The 24,701-nt window shown below is 50.0% G+C and overlaps 2 protein-coding genes across 4 annotated transcripts in view; both read left to right on the plus strand.

The window, feature by feature from the left end:
• LOC137306154 (high affinity cGMP-specific 3',5'-cyclic phosphodiesterase 9A-like) overlaps window positions 1-4,303 on the plus strand; it is a 38,496-nt gene extending 34,193 nt beyond the window's left edge. Inside the window, exon 17 of the mRNA XM_067975213.1 lies at window positions 3,977-4,303. Coding sequence (XP_067831314.1) covers window positions 3,977-4,060 — 84 coding nt within the window. The 3' untranslated portion in view covers window positions 4,061-4,303. The remainder of the gene's footprint in view (window positions 1-3,976) is intronic.
• Window positions 4,304-13,181: 8,878 nt separating this feature from the next.
• Window positions 13,182-24,701, plus strand: part of LOC137306229 (B-cell receptor CD22-like) — a 62,817-nt gene continuing 51,297 nt past the window's right edge. For 2 of the 3 annotated variants that reach the window (XM_067975355.1, XM_067975357.1), the window contains exon 1: window positions 13,185-13,330. The gene's annotated coding sequence lies outside the window, so the exon portion shown is untranslated. Of the gene's footprint in view, window positions 13,331-24,701 lie in introns of all 3 variants that reach the window. The other variant, XM_067975356.1, reaches the window with a different exon arrangement.

Genomic DNA, 24,701 nt, shown 5'->3' on the forward strand with positions numbered 1-24,701 from the left:
AATCCAATAGGGAATTCAGGAGAAACTTCTTTACCCAGAGAGTGGTGAGAATGTGGAACTCGCTCCCACAAGCAGTAGTTGAGGTGAATAGTGTAGATGGATTTAAGGGGAAGCTGGATAAACACATGAGGGAGAAAGGAATAGAAGGATATGGTGATAGGGTGTGATGGAGTAGGGAGGGAGGAGGCTCGTGTGGAGCATAAACACCGGGATAGACCTGTTGGGCCGAATGGCCTGTTTCTGTGCTGTACATTCTATGTAATTATGTATGTTATCGCTCTCTCTCCTCCTGTACATTTCCCAGGGTCTCAATTCTTTGACGTGCTCTCCTCCCTGACCCCGTGTAGTTTCCTGATCCAGTCCACGTTTTGTATCTGACACGCGCCCAGTCTGACCGAGGTCTCTCGTGAGAGATTGGAGGTGGCACGAGAGGGAATATCTCAATAAATTGGTAAAATCGGAGGTCAGAAGTGTGGGAGATCATCTGGAGCCTGGTCGCTACAGGTTGTCCAGGAGATTTCTGAAGTTCATCTATTCATTTCACTTTTGGTACTCACATTCTTGGAGAGGGTGCAGAGGAGATTCACCAGAGTGGGACCAGGGACGAGGGACTTCAGTTATGTGGAGAGACTGAAGAAGCTGGGATTGTTCTCCTTGGAGCAGAGAAGGTTAAGGGGAGATTTAATCGAGGGGTTCAAAATCATGAGGGGTTTTGACAGAGTAAATAAGGAGAAACTGTTTCCAGTGGCAGGAGGGTCGGTAACCAGAGGACACAGATTGAAGATAATTGGCAAAAGAACCAGAGGGGGAGATGAGGAGACATTTTTTTTACGCAGTGAGTTGTGATGATCTGGAATGCGCTGCCTGAAAGGGCGGTGGAAGCAGATTCAATAATAACTTTCAAAAGGGGAATTGGATAAATACTTGAAAAGGAAGAATTTGCAGGGCTATTGGGAAAGAGCAGGGGGGAGTGGGACTATTTGGATAGATCGTTCAAAGAGCCGGCACAGGCATGATGGACCGAATGGCCTCCTTCTGTGCTGTAAGGTTCTATGATTCTATGATTCATTCTCTTCCTCCTTCCCTCCTCCTCCTCTCTCTCCCTCAATTTCTCTCTCATTCATCTTTTTCTCCATCTTTCCTTATTTGCATAGCAGGTGGAGACAGTTCCAACTGCAGCCGACATCTCTTGATAGACATCAACCCATCTTCACACCATATCCCTCAATCCCTCCTACCCACCACCTCTCCATATCCCTCAATCCCACCTACCTACCTTCACACCATATCCCTCAATCCCACCTACCCACCTTCTCCCTATATCCCTCAATCCCACCTACCCACCTTCTCCCCATATCCCTCAATCCCTCCTACCCACCTTCTCCCCATATCCCTCAATCCCACCTTCCCACCTTCTCCCTATATCCCTCAATCCCTCCTACCCACCATCTCCCCATATCCCTCAAACCCACCTACCTACCTTCTCCTCATATCCGTCAAACCCACCTACCCACCTTCTCCCCATATCCCTCAATCCCACCCACCCACCATCTCCCCATATCCCTTAAACCCCACCTTCTCACCATATCCCTCAATCCCACCCACCCACCATCTCCCCATATCCCTTAAACCCCACCTCCCCACCTTCTCACCATATCCCTCAATCCCACCCACCCACCATCTCCCCATATCCCTTAAACCCCACCTCCCCACCTTCTCACCATATCCCTCAATCCCACCCACCCACCATCTCCCCATATCCCTTAAACCCCACCTCCCCACCTTCTCACCATATCCCTCAATCCCACCCACCCACCTTCTCACCATATCCCTCAATCCCACCTACCCACCTTCTCCCCATATCCCACAATCCCACCTACCCACCTTCTCACCATATCCCTCAATCCCACCCACCCACCTTCTCACCATATCCCTCAATCCCACCTACCCACCTTCTCCCCATATCCCACAATCCCACCTCCCCACCTTCTCACCATATCCCTCAATCCCACCTACCCACCTTCTCCCCATATCCCACAATCCCACCTCCCCACCTTCTCACCATATCCCTCAATCCCACCTACCCACCTTCTCCCCATATCCCACAATCCCACCTCCCCACCTTCTCCCCATATCCCACAATCCCACCTACCCACCTTCTCACCATATCCCTCAATCCCACCCACCCACCATCTCCCCATATCCCTTAAACCCCACCTCCCCACCTTCTCACCATATCCCTCAATCCCACCCACCCACCTTCTCACCATATCCCTCAATCCCACCTACCCACCTTCTCCCCATATCCCTCAATCCCACCCACCCACCATCTCCCCATATCCCTTAAACCCCACCTCCCCACCTTCTCACCATATCCCTCAATCCCACCCACCCACCATCTTCCCATATCCCTTAAACCCCACCTCCCCACCTTCTCACCATATCCCTCAATCCCACCCACCCACCTTCTCACCATATCCCTCAATCCCACCTACCCACCTTCACACCATATCCCTCAATCCCACCCACCCACCTTCTCCCCATATCCCTCAATCCCACCCACCCACCATCTCCCCATATCCCTTAAACCCCACCTCCCCACCTTCTCACCATATCCCTCAATCCCACCCACCCACCATCTTCCCATATCCCTTAAACCCCACCTCCCCACCTTCTCACCATATCCCTCAATCCCACCCACCCACCTTCTCACCATATCCCTCAATCCCACCTACCCACCTTCTCCCCATATCCCACAATCCCACCTCCCCACCTTCTCACCATATCCCTCAATCCCACCTACCCACCTTCTCCCCATATACCACAATCCCACCTCCCCACCTTCTCACCATATCCCTCAATCCCACCTACCCACCTTCTCCCCATATCCCACAATCCCACCTCCCCACCTTCTCCCCATATCCCACAATCCCACCTACCACCTTCTCACCATATCCCTCAATCCCACCCACCCACCATCTCCCCATATCCCTTAAACCCCACCTCCCCACCTTCTCACCATATCCCTCAATCCCACCCACCCACCTTCTCACCATATCCCTCAATCCCACCTACCCACCTTCTCCCCATATCCCTCAATCCCACCCACCCACCATCTCCCCATATCCCTTAAACCCCACCTCCCCACCTTCTCACCATATCCCTCAATCCCACCCACCCACCATCTTCCCATATCCCTTAAACCCCACCTCCCCACCTTCTCACCATATCCCTCAATCCCACCCACCCACCTTCTCACCATATCCCTCAATCCCACCTACCCACCTTCACACCATATCCCTCAATCCCACCCACCCACCTTCTCCCCATATCCCTCAATCCCACCCACCCACCATCTCCCCATATCCCTTAAACCCCACCTCCCCACCTTCTCACCATATCCCTCAATCCCACCCACCCACCATCTTCCCATATCCCTTAAACCCCACCTCCCCACCTTCTCACCATACCCCTCAATCCCACCTACCCACCTTCTCCCCATATCCCTCAATCCCACCTACCCACCTTCTCACCATATCCCTCAATCCCACCCACCCACCTTCTCACCATATCCCTCAATCCCACTTACCCACCTTCACACCATATCCCTCAATCCCTTCTCTCTCCAAAAACACATCTAATTTCCCCTCGACCCCATTCACACAATGCCATCTCTTCTTAATTTACTCCACACTCTGCTCCCCTTCATGTGAAAGGTTTATGTCTCATTTTCCTTCCCACACTGAACTTCTTTAATTCTGAAATGCAACCCCTGGGAAGTCAACTCTTCATCACAGGGAGCAATTGTTGTTAATCGACTCCCAACAAACCTTCGTAATCTTCAAGACGTCAACTTCAAGCAACCTCAGGACCTTCCCTCCATCGAAACCCAGCGTCAAAATACCAAAACGCATCATGGTTTCGACACTGTTTAATCTTTATCTCTTTCTCTTTTTCCTTTACCTTTGAGGAGCAGTGGAAGGGCAAAGAAGGCATAACTCCGCCTGCCAAGGAAAGTACGCCCCGTGCCTCTATGACCGAACCTTCTGGGTCGCAATGACCCACTCCTGTTGAGCAAACATCTCACAGTCTCCTACTTCTGCCCTGTGCTGCTGGACATTGGGATAACGTGGATTTTGTGGTACGATGCAAACCTACCAGGACTGAGTGGCATCACTGGGTTGGCACGGTGCCCGCTCACCTCTGTAGACCCGAATTCCATTCTAGGCCCAGTGGCTGGAGGGTCTTCTCTACCTGCGGCCTGGATGGGTGGAGATCGACCAGCTGAAGGCAGCTCTGATTAATGAGGCACTGAACTGTCAATCTCATTCAGTGGGAGCCACGGGGAGGCTGGTGCAGGATGTGGGCAGCATGGGCTCACTCTGTATCTAACCCTGTACCTGCCCTGGGAGTGTTTGATGGGACAGTGTAGAGGGAGCTTTACTCTGTATCTAACCCTGTACCTGCCCTGGGAGTGTTTGATGGGACAGTGTAGAGGGAGCTTTACTCTGTATCTAACCCTGTACCTGCCCTGGGAGTGTTTGATGGGACAGTGTAGAGGGAGCTTTACTCTGTATCTAACCCTGTACCTGCCCTGGGAGTGTTTGATGGGGACAGTGTAGAGGGAGCTTTACTCTGTATCTAACCCTGTACCTGCCCTGGAAGTGTTTGACGGGACAGTGTAGAGGGAGCTTTACTCTGTATCTAACCCTGTACCTGCCCTGGGAGTGTTTGACGGGACAGTGTAGAGGGAGCTTTACTCTGTATCTAACCCTGTACCTGCCCTGGGAGTGTTTGATGGGACAGTGTAGAGGGAGCTTTACTCTGTATCTAACCCTGTACCTGCCCTGGGAGTGTTTGATGGGACAGTGTAGAGGGAGCTTTACTCTGTATCTAACCCTGTACCTGCCCTGGGAGTGTTTGATGGGACAGTGTAGAGGGAGCTTTACTCTGTATCTAACCCTGTACCTGCCCTGGGAGTGTTTGATGGGACAGTGTAGAGGGAGCTTTACTCTGTATCTAACCCTGTACCTGCCCTGGGAGTGTTTGATGGGACGGTGTAGAGGGAGCTTTACTCTGTATCTAACCCTGTACCTGCCCTGGGAGTGTTTGATGGGACAGTGTAGAGGGAGCTTTACTCTGTATCTAACCCTGTACCTGCCCTGGGAGTGTTTGATGGGACAGTGTAGAGGGAGCTTTACTCTGTATCTAACCCTGTACCTGCCCTGGGAGTGTTTGATGGGACAGTGTAGAGGGAGCTTTACTCTGTATCTAACCCTGTACCTGCCCTGGGAGTGTTTGATGGGACAGTGTAGAGGGAGCTTTACTCTGTATCTAACCCATGCTGTACCTTTAATTTGGGGTGGGTAAAATGTTTATTAAATGTTTATTAAACACAAGAAATATCTCGGGAGCAGTCAGAACCTTTGACACAAATCTGTAGAGGAAGTCTGGAAGACATCATCCAATGTGCTTTGGTTCATTATATTCACCTGGGTCCGCCTCTGCAATAGTACCTGGAATTACAAACAATTTTACAGCTCAGAAACAGGCCATTCGGCCCATCTGGTCTATGCCGGTGTTTATGCTCCACACGAGCCTCCTCCCTCCCTACTTCATCACACCCTATCACCATATCCTTCTATTCCTTTCTCCCTCATGTGTTTATCCAGCTTCCCCTTAAATCCATCTACACTATTCACCTCAACTACTCCTTGTGGGAGCGAGTTCCACATTCTCACCACTCTCTGGGTAAAGAAGTTTCTCCTGAATTCCCTATTGGATTTATTAGTGACTATCTTATATTTATGGCCCCCTAGTTCTGGTCTCCCCCACAAGTGGAAACATCTTCTCTATGTCTACCCTATCGAAACCTTTCATAATTTTAAAGACCTCTATCAGGTCACCCCTCAGCCTTCTCTTTTCTAGAGAAAAGAGCCCCAGCCTGTTCAGTCTTTCCTGATAGTTTATAACCTATCAGTTCTGGTTCATCCTTGTAAATCTTTTTTGCACCTTCTCCAGTGCTTCTATATCCTTTTTATAATATGGAGACCAGAACTGTGCCCAGTGCTCCAAGTGTGGTCTAACCAAGGTTCTATATAAGTTTAAGATAACTTCTCTGCTTTTTAATTCTATCCCTCTGGAAATGAACCCCAGTGCTTGATTTGCTTTTTTTTAATGGCCTTATTAACCTGCAACACTACTTATAATGATTAGTGTATCTGTATCCCTAGATTCTTTTTTTACTCGTTCATGGGATGTGGGCGTTGCTGGCGAGGCCGGCATTTATTGCCCATCCCTAATTTCCCTTGAGAAGGCGGTGGTGAGCCGCCTTCTTGAACCGCTGCAGTCCGTATGGTGACGGTTCTCCCACAGTGCTGTTCGGAAGGGAGTTCCAGGATTTTGACCCAGCGACGATGAAGGAACGGCCGATATATTTCCAAGTCGGGATGGTGTGTGACTTGGAGGGGAACGTGCAGGTGGTGTTGTTCCCATGTGCCTGCTGCCCCTGTCCTTCTAGGTGGTAGAGGTCGCGGGTTTGGGAGGTGCTGTCGAAGAAGCCTTGGCGAGTTGCTGCAGTGCATCCTGTGGATGGTACACACTGCAGCCACAGTGCGCCGGTGGTGAAGGGAGTGAATGTTTAGGGTGGTGGATGGGGTGCCAATCAAGCGGGCTGCTTTGTCCTGGATGGTGTCGAGCTTCTTGAGTGTTGTTGGAGCTGCACTCATCCAGGCAAGTGGAGAGTATTCCATCACACTCCTGACTTGTGCCTTGTAGATGGTGGAAAGGCTTTGGGGAGTCAGGAGGTGAGTCACTCGCCGCAGAATACCCAGCCTCTGACCTGCTCTTGTAGCCACAGTATTTATATGGCTGGTCCAGTTAAGTTTCTGGTCAATGGTGACCCCCAGGATGTTGATGGTGGGGGATTCGGCGATGGTAATGCCGTTGAATGTCAAGGGGAGGTGGTTAGACTTTCTCTTGTTGGAGATGGTCATTGCCTGGCACTTGTCTGGCGCGAATGTTACTTGCCACTTATCAGCCCAAGCCTGGATGTTGTCCAGGCCTTGCTGCATGCGGGCTCGGACTGTTTCGTTATGTGAGGGGTTGCGCATGGAACTGAACACTGTGCAATCATCAGTGAACATCCCCATTTCTGACCTTATGATGGAGGGAAGGTCATTGATGAAGCAGCTGAAGATGGTTAGGCCTAGGACACTGCCCTGAGGAACTCCTGCAGCAATGTCCTGGGGCTGAGATGATTGGCCTCCAACAACCACTACCATCTTCCTTTGTGCTAGGTATGACTCCAGCCACTGGAGATTTTTCCCCGATTCCCATTGATCAATTTTACTGGGGCTCCTTGGTGCCACACTCGGTCAAATGCTGCCTTGATGTCAACCTTAGATCCCTCTGCTCCTCTACCCCATTTAGACTCTTACTATCCGAGGAGTGTGCGGCCTCCTTATTCCTCCTACCAAAATGCTCCACCTCACACTCATCGATGTTGAAACCAATTGACCATTCGCGCGCTCCTTCTGCAGTTTTATTAACGGCCGTCTCCTCTCCTGCCTTGGACAGGAGTTGGACATTTCTGTCGTCAAAGAGTGCCAATGATTCAGGTCGTTGAGGAGTTGGAACAGGTTCTGGTGTCAAGTGAGGCTGGACTGAGGCCTTGGGCCACCCAACAGTTGGCCAACTCTCCCTCCGAGGAATGAACGCCTGTGGAATTGTCACTTCTAAGGGAGCTTGGATGAAAGTCGGGATGGGTGAAACATGTAGAGACGTGCCTTCGCACGGCAATTAAATTTGGGATATACGTTACATTTTCCATTAAAGACTGACTCCAACTGTTTACTCGAGTGTTTGTATAATTCAAGCAGATCTCTTGACATCTCACCGTTATTCTCAGCTCAGCAGAATCTGCAAAGGCAGAGCATTAAACTTCGGAGCTTTGCGTGTGGTCCGTGTGTCCCAGTCGGTTATAGGATCATACAGCGCAGGAGGAGGCCATTCGGCCCATCGTGGCCTGTGCCGGCTCTTTGAAAGAGCGATCCAATTAGTCCCACTCCCCCCCTGCTCTTTCCCCGTAGCCCTGCATATTTTTCCTTTCCAATTCCCCCTTTTGAAAGTTATTATTGAATCTGCTTCCACCGCCCATTCAGGCAGCGCATTCCAGATCATCACAACTCGCTGCGTAAAAAACATTCTCCTCATCTCCCCCTCTGGTTCTTTTGCCAATTACCTTAAATCTGTGTCCTCTGGTTACCGACCCTCCTGCCACTGGAAACAGTTTCTCCTTATTTACTCTATCAAAACCCCTCATGATTTTGAACCCCTCGATTAAATCTCCCCTTAACCTTCTCTGCTCTGAGGAGAACAATCCCAGCTTCTCCAGTCTCTCCACATAACTGAAGTCCCTCATCCCTGGTCCCATTCTGGTAAATCTCCTCCGCACCCTCTCCAAGGCCTTGACATCCTTCCGAAAGTGCGGGGCCAGTAATAGTTGTTGGATTAAACTCACCGAACCTTTGGGGGAGAGGATTCGAAGAGAGGAGTCGGCTTCTTTGCTGCGCTCTGCTACCTCTGGCAGCTCCGAACGCCCACAAGCAGCTTTGTGCCAGGAAACGTGATCGAAATTATTCTCGAGTAGCAATAACCACAGAAAACCCACATGCGAAAACTGATAGTCGCGAGTGAATACATCGGAAACCACTTGCAGTCGGAAAATTGTAGAGACCCTCCCCTGAGAGGCAGCAAGAGTAGGGCTGGAGTACAGTCGCTCAAGTGGCAGCTTCAGGACCCCCCTCCCACAGCCTCCAATCCCACCCATTCCTGCCCCAGAGGCCAACTGTGCTGCCAAGCACGTCTGGCATGGCTCAGTGGGTAGCTCTCTCTCTCTCTCTCTCTCTCTTGCCTCTCGGAGACAGAGGGTCGTTGGTTCGAGCCCCCACTCCAGAGACCTGAGCCCCATAATCCAGGTCAATATTCCCCAATGCCAGTACTGAGGGAGCGCTGCACTGTCGGAGGGTCAGTACTGAGGGAGCGCCGCACTGTCGGAGGGTCAGTACTGAGGGAGCGCTGCACAGTCAGAGGGTCAGTACTGAGGGAGCGCTGCACTGTCGGAGGGTCAGTACTGAGGGAGCGCTGCACTGTCGGAGGGTCAGTACTGAGGGAGCGCTGCACTGTCGGAGGGTCAGTACTGAGGGAGCGCTGCACTGTTGGAGGGTCAGTACTGAGGGAGCGCTGCACTGTCGGAGGGTCAGTACTGAGGGAGCACTGCACTGTCGGAGGGTCAGTACTGAGGGAGCGCTGCACTGTCGGAGGGTCAGTACTGAGGGAGCACTGCACTGTCGGAGGGTCAGTACTGAGGGTGCGCTGCACTGTCGGAGGGTCAGTACTGAGGGAGCGCTGCACTGTCGGAGGGTCAGTACTGAGGGAGCGCTGCACTGTCGGAGGGTCAGTACTGAGGGAGCGCCGCACTGTCGGAGGGTCAGTACTGAGGGAGCACTGCACTGTCGGAGGGTCAGTACTGAGGGTGCGCTGCACTGTCGGAGAGTCAGTACTGAGGGAGCGCTGCACTGTTGGAGGGTCAGTACTGAGGGAGCGCTGCACTGTCGGAGGGTCAGTACTGAGGGAGCGCCGCACTGTCGGATGGTCAGTACTGAGGGAGCGCTGCACTGTCGGAGGGTCAGTACTGAGGGAGCGCTGCACTGTCGGAGGATCAGTACTGAGGGAGCGCTGCACTGTCGGAGGGTCAGTACTGAGGGAGCGCCGCACTGTCGGAGGGTCAGTACTGAGGGAGCGCTGTACTGTCGGAGGGTCAGTACTGAGGGAGCGCTGCACTGTCGGAGGGTCAGTACTGAGGGAGCGCTGCACTGTCGGAGGGTCAGTACTGAGGGAGCGCTGCACTGTCGGAGGATCAGTACTGAGGGAGCGCCGCACTGTCGGAGGGTCAGTACTGAGGGAGCACTGCACTGTCGGAGGGTCAGTACTGAGGGAGCGCTGCACTGTCGGAGGGTCAGTACTGAGGGAGCGCTGCACTGTCGGAGGGTCAGTACTGAGGGAGCGCCGCACTGTCGGAGGGTCAGTACTGAGGGAGCGCTGTACTGTCGGAGGGTCAGTACTGAGGGAGCGCTGCACTGTCGGAGGGTCAGTACTGAGGGAGCGCTGCACTGTCGGAGGGTCAGTACTGAGGGAGCGCTGCACTGTCGGAGGATCAGTACTGAGGGAGCGCCGCACTGTCGGAGGGTCGGTACTGAGGGAGCGCCGCACTGTCGGAGGTGCCGTCTTTCGGATGAGACGTTAAACCGAGGGCCCCGTCTGCCCTCTCGGGTGGATGTAAAAGATCCCACGGCCACTATTTCGAAGAAGAGCAGGGGGAGTTCTCCCAGGTGTCGTGGGGCCGATATTTATCCCTCAACCAAAATCACTCAAACAGATGATCATAGAAGGAGGCCATTCGGCCCATTGTGCCTGTGCCAGCTCTTACAAAGAGCTACCCACTCAGTCCCACTCTCTTGCTCTTTCCCCATAGCCCTCCATATTCCTGCTTTTCAAGTATATAGCCAATTATAATCCAGGTCATTCATTTTGTTGCTGTTTGTGGGACCTTCCTGTGAGCAAATTGGCTGCCACATTTCCTACATTGCAAGAGTCGTTCTATTGATTTTGTTATCCTCCGATGAAACACTCTAGAGGGACCGTCGATAAAAGCAGCTTGTTATTACCACACCCATTTGAGTGTTGACGCGGGCACAGAGGGCAACAAGATGGGGACTTGTTTTTATTTTCGGTGTCCATTTGACATGTTGGGACGAGGACATTTGCTGCCCATCATTAAGTGCCCTGAAAAGCTTCGTTTTGGCCACAATCGTCCTTCTGGGGCTGGCACTGGCAAGGTGGGGCAAGGGGGAAACAGCAAGACTGGAGAGTAAATGCTCTCCGATAGAACGGCCAGGGGGGCAAGCGAGAGAAAGTTAGCCCAGCGGACCTCGACCAGATGTTTCCACATCCTTCACGTTTCAGAGAAAATGTTGACTTGAGTTCATTGTTGGCAGAAAAATATTTTCTTTGATCATATATATTTATATAAAATTCAGTTCGCAAAAACAGGATGTAACAGGGGAAGTGTAACCGTTGGACTGAGTCGTCAGCTGGTAGAGCTTATGCCCTTTGAAGTGTGGTCACTGTTGTAACGCAGAGAAAGGAGGCAGCCGATTTGTGCACAGCAAGATCCCACAAACAGCAATGAGATAACGAGCGGATCATCTGTTCTTTATCTTCAGTGATGTTGGTTGAGGGATAAATATCGGCCCCAGGACACCGGGGAGAACTCCCCCCTGCTCTTCTTCGAAATAGTGGCTGTGGGATCTTTTACCTCCACCTGAGAGGGCAGACGGGGCCTCGGTTTAACATCTCATCCGAAAGACAGCAATTCCGACAGTGCAGCGCTCCCTCAGTACTGACCCTCCAACAGTGCAGCGCTCCCTCAGTACTGACCCTCCGACAGTGCAGCACTCCCTCAGTACTGACCCTCCGACAGTGCAGCACTCCCTCAGTACTGACCCTCTGACAGTGCAGCGCTCCCTCAGTACTGACCCTCCGACAGTGCAGCGCTCCCTCAGTACTGACCCTCCGACAGTGCAGCGCTCCCTCAGTACTGACCCTCCGACAGTGCAGCGCTCGCTCAGTACTGGCACTGGGAATGTCGGCCTGGATTACGGGGCTCAAGTCTCTGGAGTGGGGGCTCGAACCCACGACCTTCTGACTCAGAGGCGAGAGAGAGAGTGAGAGAGACCCACGTCAGACAGCACACATCTCTGTGTCATACTTGAAAACGGAATCAGGAGGCAGATGTAGTCGTTTGGAATGTCACAATATCTGCAGCCTTTTTCATCTTTCCATGGACTAACCCAACTTAGCAATTAGGCTTCCTACCCTTTAAGGGACACCTGCTCGCAGCTGAATAATACATTGTCCCCATTTTGGGCTCTTCCTCTCCCACCCTAAAAAGGGTTAAATTCCGAGGACAGGTCGCACAGACTGGGCTTGTATTCCCTCGAGTGTAGAAGATTAAGGGGTGATCTAATCGAGGGGTTTAAGATGATTAAAGGATTCGATAGGGTCGATAGAGAGAAACTATTTCCTCTGGTGGGGGGAGTCCAGAACAAGGGGGCATAACCCTAAAATTAGAGCCAGGCCGTTCAGGGGTGATGTCGGGAAGCACTTCCTCACACAAAGGGGGAGTGGGAATCTGGAACTCTCTCCCCCAAAAAGCTGTGGAGGCTGGGGGTCGATTGGAAATGTCAAAACTGAGCTGGATCGATTTTTGTTGGGTGAGGGGGTTAAGGGTTACAGAACCAAGGCGGGTAGATGGGGTTAAGGTACAGATCAGCCATGATCTAATTGATTGATGGAACAGGCTCGAGGGGCTGAATGGCCTCCCCCTGTTCCTGTGTCCCACCCATCCCCTTGCCTGAGCACAGTCTGCACTCCTTGTCCATCATCACTCCCTGTCAAATACCTACAAGGTATCAGCAAAAGCATCATGTGACAACAATAACAACTTGCATTTATATAGTGCCTTTAACACTGTAAAACCTCCCAAGACGCTTCACTGTAAATCAGACAACATCTGACACCGAGCTTCATGAGGAGATATTAGGACAGGTGACCAAAAGCTCGGTCAAAGAGGTAGGTTTTAAGGAGCGTCTTAAAGGAGGAGAGAGAGAGGCGGAGAGGTTTAGGGAGGGAATTCCAGAGCTTAGGACCTAGACGGCTGAAGGCACGGCCGCCAATGGTGGAGCGATGGAAATCGGGGGGATGGACAAGAGGCCAGAATTGGAGGAGCGCAGAGATCTCGGAGGGTCGTAGGGGCTGGAGGAGGTTACAGAGATAGGGAGATATGATTCTCTCTTATCGGCAATAGAAGGTTTGGCTGAAGGTACTGATTGGCCATTGAATGGCCTCCTCCTGTCCGCAATCTTACCAGGTGGCAGGTAATGGGGCAAACACATTGACAAATTGAAAAGGAACGATTACACGAATGTGATTGCCTCTAATATTTCAGTCTGGCTCTTTTACATACTGCCTGTCCACCAATGAAAGTAACTTCCTCTTTCAGATGGAAACAGATATTTGTATTAATCTGTTGCCCTTCCTCACACGCCCCTCCCAGTTAAGAACTGCTGCTCAGAAGTTGGAGAGACTTTGCCAGAGAACAAGGTGACTCTAGATATACTTCTGCTTGCTTGATATCGTCTGAGGCATTTGGCTGAGGTGTGCCACTGTTTCACAGCGGTGAAGATAGTTTCATTGCTCGGGTCCCGAGGTAGGATACAAAATGAATCTTATCTTCATTTAATCGAGGGGTTCAAAATCATGAAGGGGTTTTGATGGAGTAAATGAGGAGAGACTGTTTCCAGTGGCAGGAGGGTCGGTAACCAGAGGACACAGATTTAAGGTGATCGGCAAAAGAACCAGAGCGGGGAGATGAGGAGAATGTTTTTTACGCGGCGAGTTGTTCTGATCTGGAATGCGCTGCCTGAAAGGGCGGTGGAAGCAGATTCAATAATAACTTTCAAAAGGGGGAATTGGATAAATACTTGAAGGGGAAAAATTTGCAGGGGCTACGGGGGAAAGAGCAGGGGGGGAGAGTGGGACTAATTGGATAGCCCTTTCAAAGAGCCGGCACAGGCACGATGGGCCGAACGGCCTCCTTCTGTGCGGTAAGATTCTATGATCTTCTGATCATCCTCTCACTTCACTGTCGCTTTCCAACTTCTATCCATTCTTGACTCCCTCTCTCTCTCTCTCCTCTCTCTCTATTTTACCAATGCCACTCTGTTCAGCTCTCCACCGATCTTCAATTTCTCACTCCTCCCACTCTGTATGGCGTCCCCGCATTTTGTTTGTATGGATGTCTTGCATGTGTTCAAGCCGTGACACAGTGGGTCTCTCTCTCTCTCTCTCTCTCTCTCGCCTCTGAGTCGGAAGGCCGTGGGTCCGAGCCCCCACTCCAGAGATTTGAGCCCCACAGTCCTGGCCGACACTCCCCCGGTGCCCAGTACTGAGGGAGCGCTGCACTGTCGGAGGTGCCACCTTTCGGATGAGACGTTAAACCGAGGCCCCCGTCCGCCCGTCTCAGGCGGGACGTAAAAGATTCCACAGCCGCTACATGGGGGGGAGTTCTCCCCGGTGTCCTGGGGCCGATATTTATCCCTCAATCAACATCATCAATAATAGATGACTGGTCATTATCTCATTGCTATTTATGGGAGTTGACGTGTTTCTTACATTACAAGAGTGACCACACTTCAAAAGTGGCTTTAAACCACGTTGGGACATCCTGAGGTCATGAAAGGCCTCGTATATATGCGAGGATGACGTAAACAGGCTTGTAGAGTAGTAGGAGAAATAAGTAGGCCCTTTATTCCTTGTAAGGTACGAAACTAAATGAGGTAGAAATCCCTCCAATGCCTCGCCCCCTCCCAATCTCTGCAACCTCCACCAGCCCCACAAGAGGAGCAGAGGGATCTGGGGGTCCAGATACACAAATCATTAAAAGTAGCGATGCAGGTTAATAAGGCCGTAAAAAAAGGCAATCCAAGCACTGGGGTTCATTTCTAGCGGGATAGAATTGAAAAGCAGACAAGTTATGTTCAACTTGTATCGAACCTTGGTTGGACCACACTTGGAACTCTGTGCACAGTTCTGCTCTCCATATACCTTGGTTAGACCACACTTGGAGCACTGTGCACAGTTCTGCTCTCCATCTACCTTGGTTAGACCACACTTGGAGCACTGTGCACAGTTCTGCTCTCCATACACCTTGGTTAGACCACACTTGGAGCACTGTGCACAGTTCTGCTCTCCATATACCTTGGTTCATAGAATCATAGAAGTTACAACATGGAAACAGGCCCTTCGGCCCAACATGTCCATGTCGCCCAGTTTATACCACTAAGCTAGTCCCAATTGCCTGCACTTGGCCCATATCCCTCTATACCCATCTTACCCATGTAACTGTCCAAATGCTTTTTAAAAGACAAAATTGTACCCGCCTCTACTACTGCCTCTGGCAGCTTGTTCCAGACACTCACCACCCTTTGAGTGAAAAAATTGCCCCTCTGGACCCTTTTGTATCTCTCCCCTCTCACCTTAAATCTATGTCCCCTCCTTATAGACTCCCCTACCTTTGGGAAAAGATTTTGACTGTCTACCTTATCTATGCCCCTCATTATTTTATAGACTTCTATAAGATCACCCCTTAACCTCCTACTCTCCAGGGAAAAAAGTCCCAGTCTATCTAACCTCTCCCTATAAGTCAAACCATCAAGTCCCGGTAGCATCCTAGTAAATCTTTTCTGCACTCTTTCTAGTTTAATAATATCCTTTCTATAACAGGGTGACCAGAACTGTACACAGTATTCCAAGTGCGGCCTTACTAATGTCTTGTACAACTTCAACAAGACATCCCAACTCCTGTATTTAATGTTCTGACCAATGAAACCAAGCATGCGGAATGCCTTCTTCACCACCCTATCCACCTGTGACTCCACTTTCAAGGAGCTATGAACCTGTACTCCTAGATCTCTTTGTTCTATAACTCTCCCCAACGCCCTACCATTAACGGAGTAGGTCCTGGCCCGATTCGATCTACCAAAATGCATCACCTCACATTTATCTAAATTAAACTCCATCTGCCATTCATCGGCCCACTGGCCCAATTTATCAAGGTCCCGCTGCAATCCTAGATAACCTTCTTCACTGTCCACGATGCCACCAATCTTGGTGTCATCTGCAAACTTACTAACCATGCCTCCTAAATTCTCATCCAAATCATTAATATAAATAACAAATAACAGCAGACCCAGCACTGATCCCTGAGGCACACCGCTGGACACAGGCCTCCAGTTTGAAAAACAACCCTCTACAACCACCCTCTGTCTTCTGTCGTCAATCCAATTTTGTATCCAATTGGCTACCTCACCTTGGATCCCGTGAGATTTAACCTTATGTAACAACCTACCATGCGGTACCTTGTCAAAGGCTTTGCTGAAGTCCATGTAGACCACGTCTACTGCACAGCCCGCATCTATCTTCTTGGTTACCCCTTCAAAAAACTCAATCAAATTCCAGGGGACCACACCTGGAGCACTGTGCACAGTTCTGGTCTCCATATACCTTGGTTAGACCACACTTGGAGCACTGTGCACAGTTCTGGTCTCCATATACCTTGGTTAGACCACACTTGGAGCACTGTGCACAGTTCTGCTCTCCATATACCTTGGTTAGACCACACTTGGAGCATCGTGCACAGTTCTGGTCTCCATATACCTTGGTTAGACCACACTTGGAGCACTGTGCACAGTTCTGCTCTCCATATACCTTGGTTAGACCACACTTGGAGCACTGTGCACAGTTCTGCTCTCCATATACCTTGGTTAGACCACACTTGGAGCACTGTGCACAGTTCTGCTCTCCATATACCTTGGTTAGACCACACTTGGAGCACTGTGCACAGTTCTGCTCTCCATATACCTTGGTTAGACCACACTTGGAGCACTGTGCACAGTTCTGCTCTCCATATACCTTGGTTAGACCACACTTGGAGCACTGTGCACAGTTCTGGTCTCCATATTATAAAAAGGATATAGAGGCACTGGAGAAGGTGCAAAAAAGATTCACAAGGATGATACCAGAACTGATAGGTTATAAACTATCAGGAAAGGCTGAACAGGCTGGGGCTCTTTTCTCAAGAAAAGAGAAGGCTGAGGGGTGACCTGATCGAGGTCTTTAAAATTATGAAAGGTTTCGATAGGGTAGACGTAGAGAAGATGTTTCCACTTGTGGGGGAGACCAGAACTAGGGAGCCATAAATATAAGATAGTCACTAATAAATCCAATCGGGAATTCAGGAGAAACTTCTTTACCCAGAGAGTGGTGAGAATGTGGAACTCGCTCCCACAAGGAGTAGTTGAGGTGAATAGTGTAGATGGATTTAAGGGGAAGCTGGATAAACACATGAGGGAGAAAGGAATAGAAGGATATGGTGATAGGGTGAGATGAAGTCGGGAGGGAGGAGGCTCGTGTGGAGCATAAACACCGGGATAGACCAGTTGGGCCGAATGGCCCGTTGCTGTGATGTAGTTTCAATGCAACTCGATGTAACCCTCCAAGATCTCTGCGCTCTTCCAATTCTGGCCTCTCGCCCATCCCCCGATTTCCATTGCTCCACCATTGGCGGCCGTGCCTTCAGCTGCCTGGGCCCTAAGCTCTGGAATTCCCTCCCTAAACCTCTCCGCCTCTCTCTCTCCTCCTTTAAGACGCTCCTGAAAACCTACCTCTTTGACCAAGCTTTTGGTCACCTGCCCTAATATCTCTTTCTTTGTCTCAGTGTCAAATATTATCCGATTTACGCTCAGTTTAGATCCACACAGATAGGGCGGACACTTGTGTCAGGCCCAAGGTGGCCAGTAACCCTGGAAACACACCCCAAGCTCCAGCCACAGGTTTCAGGATAGGAAGTGGGAAGTTTGAAAATGGGAGCGTGTGTCTATTTAAGTAGTTGCTGTTTTGAAAAAAGAAAACCTTCTCGCTAATAGTTTTTCCTGTCAACCCACTTTAATCAAAGCCTGATTTTAACCCAGGCCTAGCTCTGCGAGCAGTTTACCTGTGCATCAGTGTGCGGTTTACCAGTTGTCAGTGTTGCTGTTTCAGTGAGTGGACCCACACACTTCCTGTTTACTATCAGTCTTGGTGGTCTTTCTTAATGCTGCACAATGCTAGTGCGCTATACTGCTGCACAATGCTAGTGCATTCTACTGCTGCACAATGCTAGTGCACTATAGTGCTGCACAACGCTAGTGCACTCTACTGCTGCACAATGCTAGTGCATTCTACTGCTGCACAATGCTAGTGCACTATACTGCTGCACAATGCTAGTGCACTATAGTGCTGCACAATGCTAGTGCATTCTACTGCTGCACAATGCTAGTGCACTATACTGCTGCACAATGCTAGTGCACTATATTGCTGCACAATGCTAGTGCACCATAGTGCTGCACAATGCTAGGGCACTCTACTGCTGCACAATGCTAGTGCATTCTACTGCTGCACAATGCTAGTGCACTATGCTGCTGCACAATGCTAGTGCGCTATACTACTGCACAATGCTAGTGCGCTATACTGCTGCACAATGCTAGTGCATTCTACTGCTGCACAATGCTAGTGCGCTATACTGGTGCACAATGCTAGTGCATTCCACTGCTGCACAATGCTAGTGCACTATACTGCTGCACAATGCTAGTGCACTATAGTGCTGCACAATGCTAGTGCATTCTACTGCTGCACAATGCTAGTGCACTATAGTGCTGCACAATGCTAGGGCACTCTACTGCTTCACAATACTAGTGCACTATACTGCATCAGAATACTAGTGCACGATACTGCATTGCAATATTAGTGCACTATACTGCATTGAAATACTAGTGCATTATAGTGCTGCACAATACTAGGGCACTCTACTGCCTCACAATATTAGTGAACTCTATTGCCTCACAATACTAGTGCACTATACTGCATCACAATACCAGTGTGCTATACTGCCTCATAATACTAGTGCACTATACTGCCTCACAATACTAGTGCACTATACTGCCTCATAATACTAGTGCACTATACTGCCTCACAATACTAGTGCACTATACTGCCTCACAATACTAGTGCACTATACTGCCTCACAATACTAGTGCACTATACTGCATCACAATACTAGTGCACTTTATTGATGTAAATGCAACAACCAGAAGGCAGAAATATTTTCTCTGATGCGACTGGCACAGTTAAGACACCCTAACGACGGTAGGACCCCCGTAGGGTACAAAGGTGCCACGTTTGACAGAACATTCCAGAAACCAGAGTGAATGCAGCCAGAATTAGTGAACGGTCGAGACGCGAGTGTAAAGTGAAATTGAAAGGTTGGCGTGGAGCGAGTGTTTCGGGTGTTCCTCTTTCACCAAAGCTTCCCCTGCGTCTCCAGAACATCGTCTCTGTGGTTGGATTATTGAGTCAGACCAAAAGCCTGTCCCGAGTTTAACATCACCACTTCATTTCTGTTTGTTTCCAAAATTAAATCTTATCTTGCAGCTGCACTAACACAGTGGGTGGATGTGCCCCAGTAGAGCTTCCTGTACAGGCACAGAGAGATACAGATCTACAGGTTCATCACCTCTTCGAATCTGCTCCCCGTCTCTCTCCCTCTCCCGCTCCCCTTCTCTCTCCTTCTCCCTCATTCTCTCTTGCTCCCCATCTCTCTCCCTCTCCTGTTCCTCGTCTCTCCTGCTCGCTCTCCCCTGCTCCCCATCTCTCCCTCTCTCTCTCCCGCTCCCCTTCTCTCTCCTTCTCCCTCATTCTCTCCTGCTCCCCATCTCTCTCCCTCTCCTGTTCCTCGTCTCACCTGCTCGCTCTCCCCTGCTCCCCATCTCTCCCTCTCTCTCTCCTGCTCCCCTTCTCTCTCCCTCTCTCCCTCTCCTGCTCCCTGTCTTTCTCTCTCTCTCTCTCTCTCCTGTTCCCCATGTCTCTCTCTCTCCTGCTCCCCTTCTCTCTTTCTCTCTCACCTGCTCCCCGTCTCTCTCTCTCCTTCTCTCCCTTTCTCCTATGGCCCATCTCTCCCTCTCTTTCTCTCTCTCTCTCTCCTGCTCCCCATGTCTCCCTCTCTCTCCCCATGTCTCCCTCTCTCTCTCTCTCCTGCTCCCCTTCTCTCTCCCTCTCTCTCTCTCCTGCTTCCCGTCTCTCTCCCTCTCTCTCTCTCCTGCTCCCCTTCTCTCTTTCTTTCTCACCTGCTCCCCGTCTCCCTCTCTCCTTCTCTTTCTCCTATGGCCCATCTCTCCCTCTCTTTCGCTCTCTCTCTCCTGCTCCCCATGTCTCCCTCTCTCTCCCCATGTCTCCCTCTCTCTCTCTCTCTCTCTCTCCTGCTCCCCATCTCTCCCTCTTTCTCTCTCCCGCTCCCCATCTCTCCCTCTTTCTCTCTCCTGCTCCCCATCTCTCCCTCTTTCTCTCTCCTGCTCCCCATCTCTCCCTCTCTCTCTCCTGCTCCCCATCTCTCCCTCTCTCTCTCTCCTGCTTACCCCTTCCCTCTCTCTTTTGCTCCCCTTCTCCCTTTCTCAGGCTCCCCTTCTCCTTCTCTCCCGCTCCTGCTTCTCTCTCTCCTGGTCCCCCTTCTCTCTCTCTTGCTCGCCTCGTCCCTCTCTGTAATTTTTGAACACTTTCTCCTTTCACAATTCGCCAGCTGAGATTTATAAAGGATTCTGCAGTAACTTCCTAGTCTTTTGCACTCTATGCCTCCATTAATAAAGCCCAGGATCCTGAATGCCTTTATTAACAGCCTTCTCAACTGGTCCCACCACCTTCAAAGATTCGTGTATTTCTTCCCCAAGACGGACCCAGTTGTGATCAAAGCACTCGGCACAGTCTGGACGTAGAACACGGCTTCTCAGCAGCCAAATTTTAACATTTTATTCTTCCTCTGGTGAGCAGGGACTCCACTTGTCGAAACCTCAAAGCTTCCAATTGGCTTCATTCTTCAATTGAGGAAACTGAAAGATGTGTCAAAACTTAAGAGCGTGGAACACGGCCAAGATTGAAAAGAACAAACTTACATTTCTATCGGCCCTTTCACCACCTCAGGACGTCCCAAAGCACTTTACAGCCAATGGAACACCTTACAAGTGTAACCACTCTTGGAATGTGAGAAACGCGGCAGTCGATTTGCGCACAGCAAGATCCCACAAACAGCACTGTGATAATGACCAGATCATCGGTTTTTAGTGATGTTGGTTGAGGGATAAATATTGGGCACCGGGGAGAACTCCCCCCTGCTCTTCTTCCAATAGTGGCCGTGGGATCTTTTATCTCCACCTGAGAGGGGCAGACGGGGGCCTCGGTTTAGCCTTTGATCTCATTCGAAAGGCGGCCCCTCCGACAGTGCAGCACTCCCTCAGTACTGACCCTCCGACAGTGCGGCGCTCCCTCAGTACTGACCCTCCGACAGTGCGGCGCTCCCTCAGTACTGACCCTCCGACAGTGCGGCGTTCCCTCAGTACTGACCCTCCGACAGTGCGGCGTTCCCTCAGTACTGACCCTCCGACAGTGCAGCGTTCCCTCAGTACTGACCCTCCGACAGTGCGGCACTCCCTCAGTACTGACCCTCCGACAGTGCGGCGTTCCCTCAGTACTGACCCTCCGACAGTGCGGCGTTCCCTCAGTACTGACCCTCCGACAGTGCAGCGTTCCCTCAGTACTGACCCTCCGACAGTGCAGCACTCCCTCAGTACTGGGGCTCAAATCTCTGGAGTGGGGGCTCGAACGAGACAAGATGACTCGAATTAAGTGATTCAGTCACAGGCTTTATTTAAAAGCCTTAAGGCCGTAGGAGGAAGGGGAGTCTAAGGGAGGTGAAAAGATCGATAGCTTTGGGGTCCAGGCTAAGATTGACCGAGCTGGAAATGGGATGATGAGTCTTTGTTTCAATCCAGTGAGGATGGAGGGAGGAGGTTGAGTGTGTCGGACGAGGGAAATTGGAGTTTAGGAGGAACAAGAGATGGAAATTCAGAGGGGCCTGACCATAGTTATGGAAAAGGACAAAGATAGAACAGGAGTAAAAGTTCTAAATTGGGGAAAGGCCAATTTTACTCAGCTGAGAAGTGATTTAGCAAAAGTGGACTGGAAACAGCTACTGGAAGATAAATCAGTGTCAGAGCAGTGGGAGAGATTCAAGGGGGAGATTCAAGGAGTGCAGAGTAAACATGTTCCCACAAAGAGAAAGGGAGGGGCTGCCAAATCTAGAGCCCCCTGGATGACCAGGAGCACACGGGGTAAGATAAGGCGAAAAAGGGAAGCTTAAGTCAGAGACCGAGAGCTCAATAAGGCAGAAAGCCTAGAGGAGTATAGAAAGTGCAGGGGGTGAAATTAAACAGGAAATTAGGAAAGCAAAGAGAGGGCATGAAAAAATACTGGCAAGTAAAATCAAGGAAAACCCAAAGATGTTTTATAAATATATAAAGAGCAAGAGGATAACTAAGGAAAGAGTAGGGCCGATTAGAGACCAAAAAGGTAACCTGTGTGTGGAGGCGGAGGATGTGGGGATGGTTTTTAATGAATACTTTGCATCTGTCTTCACAAACAGGGGGACATTGCAGAGATTGTAGTTAAGGAGGAGGAGTGTGAAATATTCGATGGGATAAACATAGTGAGAGAGGAAGTATTAAGGGGATTAGCATCTTTGAAAGTGGATAATCGCCAGGCCCGGATGAAATGTATCCCAGGCTGTTAAAAGAAGTAAGGGAGGAAATAGCGGAGGCTCTGACCATCATTTTCCAATCCTCACTGGATACAGGCGCGGTGCCAGAGGATTGGTGGACTGCTAACGTTGTACCGTTGTTTAAAAAGGGAGCGAGGGATAGACGGAGTAATTACAGGCCAGTCAGCCTAACCTCGGTGGTGGGCAAATTATTGGATCAATTCTGAGGGACAGGATAAATCGTCACTTGGAAAGGCACGGATTAATCAAGGACAGTCAGCACGGATTTATTAAGGGAAGGTCATGTCTGACTAACTTGATTGATTTTTTGTGGAGATAACAAGGAGGGTTGATGAGGGTAACACGTTTGATGTGGTCTATATGGATTTGAGCAAGGCTTTTGACAAGGTCCCACATGGCAGACTGGTCAAAAAAGTAAAAGCCCATGGGATCCAAGGGAAAGTGGCAAATTGGATCCAAAATTGGCTCAGTGACAGGAAGCAAAGGGTAATGGTCGATGGGTGTTTTTGTGACTGGCAGGCTGTTTCCAGTGGGGTTCCACAAGGCTCAGTACCAGGTCCCTTGCTTTTTGCGATATATATTAATGATTTGGACTTAAACGTAGGGGGTATGATTAAGAAGTTTGTAGATGATACAAAAATTGGCCATGTGGTTGATAGTGAGGAGGAAAGCTGTAGACTGCAGGAAGATATCAATGGACTGGTCAGGTGGGCAGAAAAGTGGCAAATGGAATTCAATCCGGAGAAGTGTGAGGTAATGCATTTGGGGAGGGCAAACAAGGCAAGGGAATACACAATAAATGGGAGGATACTGAGAGGTGTAGAGGAAGTGAGGGACCTTGGAGTGCATGTCCACAGATCCCTGAAGGTAGCAGGACAGGTAGATAAGGTGGTTAAGAAGACATATGGGATACTTTCCTTTATTAGCCGAGACACAGAATATAAGAGCAGGGAGGTTATGCTAGAACTGTATAAAACACTAGTTAGGTCACAGCTTGAGTACTGAGTACAGTTCTGGTCACCACATTACAGGAAGGATGTGATTGCACTAGAGAGGGTGCAGAGGAGATTTACGAGGATGTTGCCAGGGCTGGAGAATTTTAGCTATGAGGAAAGATTGGATAGGCTGGGGTTGTTTTCTTTGGAACAGAGGAGGCTGAGGGGAGATTTAATTGAGGTATAAAATTATGAGGGGCCGAGATAGAGTGGATAGGAAGGACCTATTTCCCTTAGCAGAGAGGTCAATAACCAGGGGGCATAGATTTAAAGTGATTGGTAGAAGGATTAGAGGGGGAACGAGGATTTTTTTTTTCACCCAGAGGGTGGTGGGGGTCTGGAACTCACTGCCTGAGAGGGTGAGAGAGGCAGAAACCCTCAACTCATTTAAAAAGTACCTGGATGTGCACCTGAAGAGCCGTAACCTACAGGGCTACGGACCAAGTGCTGGAAAGTGGGATTAGGCCGGGTGGCTCATTTTCGGCCGGCACAGACACGATGGGCCGAATGGCCTCCTTCTGTGCCGTAAATTTTCTATGATTCTATAGTCGTTTTGATAAAATAGAGAAACAGACAAAGAAGGCTACAATGGAAAGAGAGAGAAATTGGAGGCTAGATAGTCTATCAGCACGCTCCTGTAGCATGTCCTGCCTCAGAGACGGCTGGTGGAAGCATCTCGCGACCTGGAGGCAAGATCCTTGGATGCGTTTGGGATTTTTATAGAGTTAAGGGTCGTTGAAAGAGTCAACACGGATTTGTTAAAAGAAAATCGTGTTTGACTAACTTGATTGAGTTCTTTGATGAATTAACGGAGAGGGTCGATGAGGGCAGTGCAGTCGATGTTGTATATGTGGACTTTCAAAAGGCATTTGATAAAGTGCCGAATAATAGGCTTGTCAGCAAAAGGGACAGTGGCAGCATGGATATGAAATTGGCTCAGGGGCAGAAGGCAGAGAGTAGTGGTGAACGATTGTTTTTCAGACTGGAGGGAGGTACACAGTGGTGTTCCCCAGGGGTCAGTATTAGGACCACTGCTCTTTTTGATAGATATTAATGACCTGGACTTGGGTATAGAGGGTATAATTTCAAAGTTGGCAGATGACATGGAACTCGGAAATGTAGTAAACACGTGACAGACTTCAGGGGGTCGTAGACAGACTGGTGAAACGGGCAGACACATGGCAGATTAAATTTAACGCAGAGAAGTGTGAAGTGATGCATTTTGGTCGGAAGAGCGAGGAGAGGAGAGGCAATATAAACTAAAGGGTACAATTTTAAAGCGGGCGCAGGAACAGAGGGACCTGGGGGTGCATGTGCACAAATCTTTTAAGGTGGGAGGGCGAGTTGAGAAAGAGGTTAAAAAAGCATACGGGATCCAGGGCTTT

The sequence above is a fragment of the Heptranchias perlo genome, chromosome 42 (assembly GCF_035084215.1).
Source record: "Heptranchias perlo isolate sHepPer1 chromosome 42, sHepPer1.hap1, whole genome shotgun sequence".
In the NCBI taxonomy this organism is placed as follows: Eukaryota; Metazoa; Chordata; class Chondrichthyes; order Hexanchiformes; family Hexanchidae; genus Heptranchias; species Heptranchias perlo.